General features: G+C 36.0%; 1 protein-coding gene across 2 annotated transcripts; it reads right to left on the bottom strand.

The window, feature by feature from the left end:
• Nucleotides 1-5,206: 5,206 nt before the first annotated feature.
• On the bottom strand, nucleotides 5,207-7,942 carry LOC118752360 (putative nuclease HARBI1). Of its 2 annotated transcripts, none has more exons than XM_036487236.1 (4): nucleotides 6,960-7,940; nucleotides 6,511-6,655; nucleotides 6,374-6,449; nucleotides 5,207-6,101 (listed from the first exon to the last, which is right to left on the bottom strand). In XM_036487236.1, the coding sequence occupies exons 1-4, from the start codon at nucleotides 6,963-6,965 to the stop codon at nucleotides 6,083-6,085; spliced, it is 246 nt and encodes an 81-aa protein (XP_036343129.1). In that variant the 5' UTR covers nucleotides 6,966-7,940; the 3' UTR covers nucleotides 5,207-6,082. The 2 variants fall into 2 exon arrangements, 1 of the variants encoding a protein (XP_036343129.1); XR_004994670.1 differs by lacking the exon at nucleotides 5,207-6,101 and having other exon boundaries at nucleotides 6,258-6,449; nucleotides 6,960-7,398; nucleotides 7,590-7,942.
• Between the last annotated feature and the right edge of the window lie 4,441 nt (nucleotides 7,943-12,383).

The following is a 12,383-nucleotide window of genomic DNA, read 5'->3' as shown; positions in this document are numbered from 1 at the left end:
TTGAAAAGTCTAATTTATATGAAGTATAAAAATATGGACGTCAAGCGCATGAATCTTAATAGATCTTTAGTTTTAACGTTTAGAATATTTTTAAAGTGTTTGAAGAGGGCTGCCACCTGTTTAAAAATTAAGTTAAAATTATTTAAATAGTTAAACCAATATTTACCATTTGGGTACCAATCGCAATAGTTTTGAAAATACTTTATTTCTTAACTGCGTGTAGGAGGGCTGCCACCTGTTTAAACATTCAAATTCAATTTGAATTAAGGCAATGGGGTAACTAAAATAGGTATTTATGTCTATAATCTATATATACAATACGCGAAGGCATTTTTTGTGCAGCATAAAAGATCTGCACCGTACGTTCGATTTTCAAAAGTGAGGTACGAAATTAAAGGGCTTAGGATGTGGATGTTCAAGAACGTTTTACTTTTTCGGAAAAAGTTTTCACCTGTTAAGAAATTAAGCTTAAATTAATTAAAAAGTTAAATGAATGATTAAATATGGGCGTCAATCAAAGTGGGTTTGAAAAGACTTTATAAGTTAAGTTGCCACATGTTTAAAAAAATGTAATTAAATTTTAATTAAAGGAATTTGGTAAGTAAATAAGGTATCGCTATATGGGTGCCATACAAAGGAGGTTTAAGAAGGTAGCAGTTTGGTAATATTTTGAATAGGTTTGCTACCTATTTGAGAAGTCTAATTGAACTATTTTATACCCAAGTTATATGAAATATTAACGATGGATGTTAAATGAAAGAGCTTCAAGGAATACTTAGTTTGACAATTTAGAACATTTTTGATGCGCTTGAGGGTTGCCCAGCTTAAAGGGCTAAACTAAATTTATTTAATAAGTTAAATGAATTACTAACCGATGGTAATCAACGGAAATGGGTTTAAAATCCTTTATTTAAGAAATATGTTTAGGAGGGTTGCCACGTGTTTAATAAATGGATTTCCACTTAATTCATCAGATACTTGAAATATTTATAACTATGTCAGGCGAAATATATTTAAGGAAATTTTAGTTCGAAAATAATTTTTAAGAGGGTTGCCGCCTGTTTTGAAAGTGGTATTTTGTTTAATTATACATAAGTTACATGAAATTTTAAAATATGGTTATGAAAAGAACGAGTGTTAAGAAATCTTTACATTGAACATTTGGTTTTTTTTGTTGAAAAAATTAAGCTCAAATTATTTAATAAGTTAAATGGATTGTCAAAAGATGGGTATCAATCGAAATGGGTTTGAAAATAGTTTATTTCTAAACTGTATTTACGAGAGTTGCCATGTGTTTAAAAAAATCACATCATCACCTCTGCAACGTTATTTCGAATTTCCAAAATGTGAAGTCAAATTAAAGAACTGGGATTCTACATAGATGTGCACAGGTTTTATTTTTTGAAGTTACATGAAAACCAACACCATGCGAGACCTCTCATCACTCAGAAATGGTTATATTAATCATTAGGAATATTTTTATAGGTTTTTGAATAGGTTTCACCTGTTTAAAAAATTTTTTTAAATGTTGGCGCTTTGGCGCCAAACAATTCACTAGTTATGCGTTATTATGCTTGTTATGCAGAGTTATATGAATCTGTCGATCTCTGTGCGCTTGAATTTTGTTGCACACATACGCTCACTCCATTATATCTGCGTACACCCTTGTTTTTTAATTAGTCACAATAGGGATCTTCATCTAAAGTGATAAAGGGATAAATTGCTTATATTTATCAGCTTATCCGCATTTTTACATGAACGTGTTCGTAGCAAAAGCGGCCGCTGGCAAACTGTTAGGTTTGAATTTTACTGAAATATATACATTTATCTACCAAAGCCGTTTGATAAAGAGATCAACTTTGGTTAAATAGATGTAAATAGATATAGAATTCCATACGCAGATATAATGGAGTGTGTATTTGTTTTCAATAAATGAAATCTCAATTTGTTGCTGTTTTAAATGAAAATGGATTATTTAATAGTAGCCATTGGCTTGGCTCACCGATAAAGCGCATTTTCGAAGGTGCTAATGTCCGGAAAATTCTATAATATTAAAACACGACTATTATACATATGTATAACAGCTGAAAATGTGCTGAGATAGGGAGTTTTTGAATCGGCAGCTGAGATAGGGCGTTCTTCAACCGAATTCTGAGGTAGGGCATTTTTCTGAGATAGATCGTTTTCGAACTGGCTGCCGAGATGGGTCGATCTTCCTTCACTCAGCTGACGATATAGCAACATATTATACTAACCTGGAGAAAGGATCTTTACATGCGTAAAGCTGCTCTGCCTTCCAACTTCCCGAGGAAATTTAATGAATTGCATCCTTAGCAATGCAATTTGATGGCTTACTCTGCGAATTATACGACATGCTGTGCTCTTTGAAAGGCCACTTAGGTCACCGCCAGTTCTTTGGGTACACCCGAGCGCATAGAAACGAAGTGTTAATAAAAACATTTTTCGCCATACGAAACCTGCACCGGAAATCGGCCTCATCGAAAAATGTAAAAAATTTCGACGTCTTAGCATACGTGGCCAGCGGTTTATAAACATATTAACAATTCTTTCATTTTCCATGTCGCTATCGTCTGAGTCCATTTCTTTTAAATAATATTTTAGTTTGCGCGATGCTTGCAGAAAAAACTGGTTTGTGTATATTGATCAGCTGATTAAACGTGTAACATCTCTGAGTGTGGTTCTTCCGATTTAATTTTTATTTAAGTAATGAGCATAGGCCTTTTAAATCAAAATTAAAAACAAATCAAAATTGATTGGTGAAACCAAAAATTCGAAAATTAAAGTAATTTTCACGTAAATGAATGCGGTGAAACGCAACCTAAGCACCTAGGCATAGTTATAGATAAAAACTTAAAATTTAATAACCATTTGAACTATGTTTGTAGTAAAATTGCCAAGAAGGTTGGGTTTTTTTCGGAGGATTAGAAAACGTTTGTCAATTGATAGCGCTTTAAGATTGCACAATGTGATGATAATGCTCTACAATAGTGTTCCTGGGTACAAAATAATACTATGTCACCATTGTGAGATTTAATTAAGATTTAGCCCTCTGACGAGATTTGACGTTAAATCATTTGAGATTTACCATATAAAATTTAATCTCGAAAGGCAGTAGATTTAAGTTAAATCTTCATCAAATCTTCAATAATATTGATCAATAAGTACAATTTGTTGGATGTGGCAACCACAAATTCACATGCCATAAATCAAATGACATTTGTGTTTTCAATATACAGTTGAGGACAATGAAATCTAGCCTATCATAAAAACATGAATTTTCGTATTTTTAGGGATTTTCATATTTTTGTTAGTTTGGGAGGAAAATTAGTAATACATATTTACATAACTTTGATTGTAATAAATTAAGAAAATATTATTTTAAAAACTAAAAATTTTGAAGAAATAATTTATAGTAATATCATGCAGAGTCTTCTCCGCTTTCTATAAGTCATTTACGCGCTGCGACAAAAAATTTATAAATTTCGGTAATGGTTCTGCTTCGATAACATTGCACCGAACATCCTCTAGAACTCAGTTCGTATTCATGATATGCCAAAGGCCAACGATTGAATTTTCGTTTCCCTCCTATGAATAAGAGAGTTCTACAAAAATTTTTCTTTCTGCAAATGTTTTTTACCGTTTCGATAATTTTTCTTAAATTCGGGAAAATGATTCGGAATATGGTACCATTCTTTACACTTTCCAAACCATATATTATACATACATATTTACCACGAATAAGAAGCCAATAATATTCAGAATTCATATAATGAAATTCCGTTTGGTACCTTCCTTTTATCTGTCTGTATATCAATGTCCGCAACTGTATTTATAAAATCATACATAATCAAACGTCAAATATTTAAAGATGTGAACGTCAAACATATTTCGTTGTGGTAATGGAAACGGTTGTGATTTAGCAACTGGATTTATTAAATCTTAATGGATAAATCTCTCAATGGAGACATAGTATAAGGGTATGCGTATCCTATTGTGCAATATATTGACCCCAATAAAATACATGCTTGATACCTTAAAATGGCTTAATATCAACTAAAGAACTATAATGAATGTTTTGATATTTGTATTTAAAATGAAACATAATTTGCTACCCAAGTATTTGACAAGGCAGCTAGTGTATGTGGGAGATGTGCAACCGTATAACCTAAGGAATAACGAAGGTTTAAGGACTAATTTTTACAGATCTAATAGGTCACAAAACTTTCTGTTATATACGCTACGCTACGAAAAACGAAAAATCCACGTGCTGCAACCCTTGCGGAAACATGTGCAGCATTGCCAGCTATCAGTTGTTTTTCGAAGATAGCTGAATGAAGGAAAACAAAGTGGAAAGGAATTAAAAAAAACACTCATGAAGGGCTTATTTATAGTAAAATTGTTGGATTTTACATATTTTGAAGGAAACGGTGGGTTCTATTGCATTTGCAATTATAGCAGCGGAGTGAGAGCGCGTTATGGGAATGATTTCACAAAGATACGCGGAGCTGTCGGGCATAGTAACCATGGGCGCGTCTATGTCAGCTTCTGGTTGAATTGTTGAACCACAAGCCTATGCTTGAAGAACTGGTTCTCAATCCAGTTAATGGAATAACAGCTTCTTCCAAGCCATTGAAGACATGCACTTTATTAGGTCCACCACCTGTTGCACTTGCTTCTGCCTTCGGCCGCGCTTAGGGATTATAACCCTTACTAAGTAGAATTCTCCTTTCTGTGTTGCCGGAGAAGAAGGGCTTCCGCATGTGTTGTGGACATCACTCCGGCTACGCCATCCATAGTATTTTTGCGCAGAACCCACGTCGAAATTCGCAAAAAGGTGCATAGTGCAAACCGAATTTATTAATATGATAGTGCTCGGATATTTGAAACATTTATTTTAAATAAAATTTTAATCCTTTGATTACACGTGATGTTAAAGTTTTTGGATACGGATTATGCGTTTGGACACAACAACCGAAAATCATTGTACAAATAACTAAACCGGTCCCAAGTTTCTCGATAAGGGGCAACAAAGATTCTGTTTTACTCATTTATATAAAGCAGTGTATAAAAATATACTTATATGCGAAGGGCAAATTTATCTGTTTAAATAAACACCACTAATATTTCCAACAAGCACACATCGATTTACGTCTTTTATCTCGCCTCCGACACAGAATTGTTTTCGTACAAAATTACGCAAAAAAGCGTACTCGTTCGTTTTTAGGCATGCCATTGTTACGAATTTCGAAAATTCGAAAATACGTCAGGCGTGGCAGCGACTGTTGTCGCAGGGAGAGATATGGCAAGTATAGTACGAGAGTGGGCAATTACGTGTTTATGTTCCTCTGATTGTCCCTACTGCTAAGGTTGACGTTGTTGAATTTGGTTTTAGCTTTGTTGTTGCTGCATTTGTTGCTGGGCTTGCAACTGCAACTGTTGCTTTTTTGCCTACTGTTGCTAACATTTTCATCGATAAAGTTGTTGATGTGGAGTTGTCATAGTTCCACTCTTGTTTATGGTGATGCTGTTGCTGTTAGGAACTCAACTGGGAACACCGCTAACTTGCGTAACAGTCGCCACCGCATTGCTGCTGTAAACGATGGGCTTTACTAGTTGAATCTTTTGTTGATATTGTTTTTGCTGATGTTGTGTTTGTTGCCTAATTTGTTGCAAGGCCGAAATGTTTTGGCGCAGTGATTGTTGTTGCAGCTTCACAGCTTGTATGGCAGGACAATGAAGATGGTTATTAATTTAAGACTTATCAGCGATAACGGCTGTCGCTGCAATATTTGTCGGTAGTTTACTCAAAATTTTAGCATGCTGCAGGCGTTGTGCAGTGTTACCAGCGATTATAGTGTTATTATAGCGATTTATGAGTACGTGAGTAGTTAGGTTGCCAGTAACTTTTGTGGCAACAATTGTTGATATGGTAGTTCCGGTACTTATCCTGGACGTTGGCTGTTCCTGATTGCTGAATTGCGAAAAATAACGTGTTATTGGCACTGTTGAGACAATGCCTGAAGTGCTTGACTGTTGAGTATAAATTGTAGTTGTTGCACGGCTAGTTGGGGCAGATGTTACTAGATTGTTGTTAGCAGCATACAAAAAAATTAAAGTTTACTATTTAAAATTTTTAAGAAATATACACTTTGCAATATCAGCAAAGAACGTAGATAATAAGAAGGGACAACTCGTTATAATTGTAGCGAAAGTGCGCAACAGGGTAGTGCCTTCCCTTTTCATCCAATCAAAAAACGTACAAGGGAAAACGAGAAGGCACGCCCATGTTGCTCACTTTCGCTACAATTATAACGAGTTGTCCCTTCTTATTATCTACGTTCTTTGGTTAAACCTCATTTCCCTTGAGCCTTCTTCTGGAGTTCTATGAGGTGTCAACAGCCAGGGCTCTAAAGGATACCCTGCGTTCCCTGTTGAAAATTTACAAAAGGTGTAATTACGGTCAAGTGTATATTAATATAACAACAATACCTAAAAGCCAGACACTCCTCGCTCCTTGCAAATATTGCCTCTCAAAATAAACCCGCACTTCGCTGTTGTTCCATATGAAGGAATCGTTGCACGCCCCAGGATGGGAAGCATAAACGTAGCGAATCCTTAATTCATTGTCGCAAAGCTAAATAATGAACATAAATATGAATAAATAAGTATAGCGACGGCTGAGTTGAAGCTCGACTTATCTCGGCCGCCGGTTCGAAAACGCCACAAATCTCAGAGAATGGATCAAGAACGCCCTACTTCAGATTTTGATTGGAAAACGCCCTATCTCAGAATCCGAAAATATGTTGATATAGTGCGTTCTTGAACCATTTTATAGGACGTTTTCGAACCGGCTGCCGAGATAGGTCGAGCTTCCACTCAGCCGTCGACATCTAAAAAAGTTCTTATTTAGATAAATGCGGAAACAAGGATTAACTTACAAGCATAACGTTTAGGCTGTAGTTCCCTTTACGGTTGTAGTAAAGGTGTGCGTTTTGTGGTGGAGCAATTATTCTTACGTGGGTGCCATCAATACACTCAACAACTCCCGGAATGCCATGTTTAACATAAAAGGCTCGGGCGATATTCCTGTTTTCATCCTAGCTTTCGCTCACCTTTATCCACTGCGGGCACAAATGGCGCTCAAAAACAGTCAGCACTTCCGTCAACACTTTGCTGAAACTAGATTTCGCCTACGAAACGTCGCAGTCTTTACCCACACCCGTCTGGTACCCACATTCAGCCAAAAATCTTAAACACCCGCTCAGTTTTGCGATGGGGGATATCGCCAAAGCCTTCTCTGGTGCCTCCGTATTTGCTGTCAATACGTCCAACAAATACTGAAATTCCGACTTGTTAAGTCGGTAATACTTTTCAAATCTATGTATGTATGTAATTGAGAAAATTCATATGTAATTATTCAAAAATGTATGGAGCACCGCCAAAATCGAGCAATAAAGGGGTAATGACTTATTCATCCATCATGAATTTGTTTAGTTTTTATAAAAACTGAATTGATTCCTCGCTTAGCGATACCTCTTTGTAGTACTGGGCGAAAAATTTTAACTTACAAGGATTGCGGCAACTCGAAGGGATTTATGGCATCGCGCCATTTTCGTCGTTCGACCCTCTGCGCCATCAACCGTTCTTCCTCTTCCTCTGCATTGTTTTGTCTATGAGTACTTCTAAAACTGAACGTTGTCCTACAAAGGATTAAGCTTTAATTTAGCACTAATGTTTAAATTTCTGGAGCACTAGTTTATTAATAATGCGGCTTCCAAAATTCACATTGGCAACTGGACCTAGCAAAGGGTACTCTTATGCTATTTGCCCACTTATTTCGGGTTATTACAAGAAAACGCGTGATCTAAATTAAAATCTTTTAACTCACACGCGTAGTTAAAAGATTACACTTTAATTTAGCACTAATGCTTAAATTTCCGGAGCACTAGTTATAAATAATGCGGTTTCCAAAATTCACATAGGCAACTGGACCTAGAAAATGGTACTCTTATTCTATTTGCCCACTTATTTCGGCTTATTACAAGAAAACGCGCGATCTAAATTAAAATATTTCAACGCACACACGTACCTAAAATACTACACTTTAATTTAGCACTAATGTTTAAATTTCCGGAGCATTAGTTTATTAATAATGTGGTTTCCAAAATTCACATTGGAAACTGGACCTAGCAAAGGGTACTCTTACGCTATTTGCCCACTTATTTCGGGTTATTACAAGAAAATGCGCGATATAAATTAAAATCTTTCAACTCACACGCCTAGTCAAAAGCCTACACTTTAATTTATCACTATTATTAAAATATTTCAACTTACGAGTATAGTTAAAAGCTTGGCCTTAAATTTAATACACATATTTGAAATTTCCGCGCCCTAATTCATTAACAACATCAATCTGAAATACCCTTTTATGTGAAACACTTTTATGTATAAAACAGGCAAATTAAATGGCGGGAGTTGAGCTGCCAAAAAACTGTCAAACAGCTCTTCGAAAGTTCGAATATCCTCCTCCGAAATTTTCGGGGAAAATGCTACTCCATGGGAGTTAATAATTGGGGGATTTCTTTCTCGGGAGAAATAAGTTCCCGGAGAAGAAACTCCCCGGGAATATTCAGAATTCGGCCGAGTATGTTAGAAGCAATTGAAAATTGAAAGAAATAGTAAACTACAACAATATTATTAAAAAATGGGAACAAGTGCAAAATACGTACATTTCTCTACTTTGAACTTCAATAACACCAGTAATTATTATTTCCCCCCAAAAAAATGTAAGCCGTTATGATCTAGACTTAGACCCGTAATACTGTTTTCAGACAGAAAATTAATTAAGTCAATTAAGTTTTTAATTAAGTATTAGATTTTTTACAACGCTTTTATCAACTTGCAATGTTGTATGTCCAGACCACCATACTATAAATATAGCAAAGGTATTTATGGCAAACCTAGTCTAGATATCTACCTCGTCGTAGGTATCATATCAAAGAAATACAAGTTGCGATCCCGTACGAGTCCGGACTGGTCAGAAATAGTCAGAATCAGTCAGATTTTACTGGAAATCGATCCCGTACTCGGTTCTCTGACTACTGAGAGGACAAAAACGAGAGTAAATACGGTTCTCTCTCTGTCAGAAGTTACCAGTTTTAGTCCGACAATTTTTTGCTGGTAAATTCTAGTAAATGTGTCAAACGATCAGCTGTAGTGTGTTTGGCAACCCAATTGTAAACAAAAGAAAAGTGCACTCTGCTAATTCATGTTGAAAAGTATTTAATTACTTGTTTAAGTGGATTCTAATGAATTTGAAAGTATTTTTGGTTATGTACATGTGTGAGCTGAGTGTGTTTACATACAAAATAAGCAAAAATTTACAACCAAAATTTGGAGGTTATGTTGAAGTTGACAGAAGTTACCATTTTTTACTAGAAAGCGATCCCGTACTTTTCAATGTTACTCTCTCGCTCTGCGCGAATTTTTATCTTTTGACAGTTTTACTAGTCCGAGTCCGAGGGATACGGGATTGCACCTACAATTAGAAAAACTCTAGAGATAGACGTCGCCTCGCCAGAAGAAGTTAAAAATATGCACTACATACGCTACAGTGGAAATGGACGACACGCCATTTCTTTAAATGAAATAAACTGCTGCTATATGTATGTATGTACATATGATGTTTATACTAAATGTGAGCAAACAACGTTGTGCTTGCATAGTCTTCTGTTCTCTTTCACTGCAAGTTGAATTATTTTAATATATATTGCAAAATTTTGTACAGACAAGACTAAAAAGTAGAAAATAAATAAAATAAAGAGAACTTTTTAATATACAACGCTTTTATAAATGGACTAAAAAGTAGAAAATAACATTTCTCAGTCCCACAGAATTTGTTTTGATAACTTTTGATTTTGAAATTTTAGCAAAAGTCATAATAAACAATTAATGACATTGAAAATGAAAAGCGTGAGGCGCATGTAATACACTTGAATTGATATGAAAAGTAACATATGTATGTATGTGGGCATATGAATAACGACCGCTTAAAATCGATCTCAAATTTGTACTTTCGCTGTAGAATGTTAAATATGTAGCTTGACTATTGTCAATGAAATCGAATGCTTTGTACTGCATGCGCTCGACGTTTTTCGTTTTCAATGTCATTAATTGTTTATAATGACTTTTGCTAAAATTTCAAAATCAAAAGTTATCAAAACAAATTCTGTGGGGCTGAGAAATATTATTTTCTACCTTTTAGTCCCTTTATAAAAGCGTTGTATATTAAAAAGTTATTTTTATTTTATTTATTTGTATTTCACACACAATCAGCTGCTCGATTAACGAGTGGCTGTCAGTTGTCATAAAAGAATTTTTTTTATTTACAATAAATTGGTAAAATACAAAACCATAATTGTTTAAGCGAACTTTTTCTTGCGTATACTGCAAATATACAAGTTTTGCAGTCAGTGCTGGCTAGTTACGAAAGTTCAATGGCCTTATATAAAAAGATAAAAGAAAAAAACTTCATAATTTTGCAACATTTGCGAAGACAGCAGCTATTGCTTTACAGGTTACTGCAGAGGAACGCTACCCAGAGATCCCTCTGGAAATTGGTAAATCAAATTATAAGTACAGTTCTTCTCCTTTTATAAATGATACTTCCTCCATTACAGAATCGGCAGTCTTCTTTTTGGGAAGTTAATTGCAATTGCAACGATGACCATTTCTTTAAGACGCACTTCCGCATGAACCGCACTAGTTTCGAAACACTATGTGGCTTCCTCAAAAACCTGCACAAAGCCGACACAAACTGGCGCAACGCGATTCCATTGCAAAACGCGTTGCGATAGTTTTATTTACGCTGGGATCGTCTGGCGAGTACAGAGTGGTTTCCGAACAATTTGGTGTTGGAATATCGACCTTGTGTACATTCTTGTTGGAGTTTTGCGAGGAAGTCTGGCAAGCTTTGTCAGCGCAATACATAAAGAAATTACCACCGTCCTGTTGTTTTTTTCTACAAAGCATGTATTAATTATTTCTATATATGTTCAGATATCGGTTTTTATATATGAACATTGGTGCTCCTGGACGATGCAATGATTCGCAGATATATAATGCATCGTCAATGAAGCGAGTAATGGAGGAGAACGAATTACTGAAGGTCAGTAAAAAAGAAATAGGTGGAGTACAAATGCCTATATGCATTATTGGAGATTCTGCGTTTCGGTTTTCCACTTCCTTAACGAAGCCATATGCGTTTTCAATGGCCTTAATTGAAACACAAAAACTGTATAATTATAAGCTTTCAAAGTGCAGAAGAGTAGTTGAGAATGCATTTGGCCACTTGAAAGGACGATTCCGTTGTGTTGGAAAAGGTTTAGACAACCGAATTGGGAAGGCACCCATCATTATTAGAACCTGCTGCGTCGTGCACAATTATTTAAATGAAATGAACGACACTATAAATGACATGTGGTTGGAGAGATTGCAAGAAGTGAACAGAAATCTCGAAAATCCTGAATATGTTACGGTACTTGGAGACAATCAACCCTCACCTGACGAAATAAGGCAAGGACTATGCAATTATTTTAGTGAATACAATTTTTATTTGTTCGTTTAATTTATTTTCATTTATTTTGATTTACAGTGACTCAAACAAATGACCTCGTGTTGATTGTTTTTAAATATTAGTAATTTTTTCGAGCTAAATTTCTTGTGTTATTTTTCTATAAAAATACCGTCCAAGCTTTAACCAAAACCTTACAAATCACTGTTTCAAACTTTGTAAAAAATTTAGGAAAATTCAACATTTTACACCCTCCGCTAGGGCAGGCACCTTGTCGTTGGTGCGGGGGCTTAGCCGAATCGTCAACCGGTCCTCCCCTGGATTAAGGTAAAGCGAATGCTCTGGTAGCATCCGCGCTACCCTGACCCAGCTTAGGGCCGCTGGACGGTGCCCAAGAACTGCCACCTCCTAATCCAGGGTGTGACGCGACACCGTGGCCATTGGACGGTTTGCAGCCAGGAGGGAAACCGGCTGTATTAGAACGGCGCCTTCTCGACACCGGGCCGCCTCGAGGAGTAACGGTGGCCTTACCGCGACAAGGGGCGCTGGCGCGGCGGACGACGAGATCCCCCTACCACCTATAGACTGCTACGTCTGGTGAGTCAGACACGCGGTCGTACGAACAAGATGAATACAACTAAAGAAAATAAATACAAAAACAACAAAAACCAAGAAGAAAATAAAGACACTAAAATTAGTAAAGAGGCTACCAAGGAACAAGGTAAAGAGAAGAAAGACAGTAACACTAAGCCTAAATGCAGCGCGCAAGAGGTTCGGAGGAAGAACTTCC

The sequence above is a fragment of the Rhagoletis pomonella genome, unplaced genomic scaffold (genome assembly GCF_013731165.1).
Source record: "Rhagoletis pomonella isolate Grant_MI unplaced genomic scaffold, Rhpom_1.0 Rhpom_scaffold_00001, whole genome shotgun sequence".
In the NCBI taxonomy this organism is placed as follows: domain Eukaryota; kingdom Metazoa; phylum Arthropoda; class Insecta; order Diptera; family Tephritidae; genus Rhagoletis; species Rhagoletis pomonella.
The sequence above is the reverse complement of the archived record's forward strand: the minus strand, read 5'-3'. Positions and strand labels throughout refer to the sequence as shown.

Excerpts from the sequence above, each read along its gene's own strand:
- LOC118752360 (XM_036487236.1), bottom strand. Across the intron at positions 6,450-6,510 it reads GAGGAGTGTCTGGCTTTTAG|GGAACGCAGGGTATCCTTTA; the intron begins GTATTGTTGTTA and ends AATTTTCAACAG.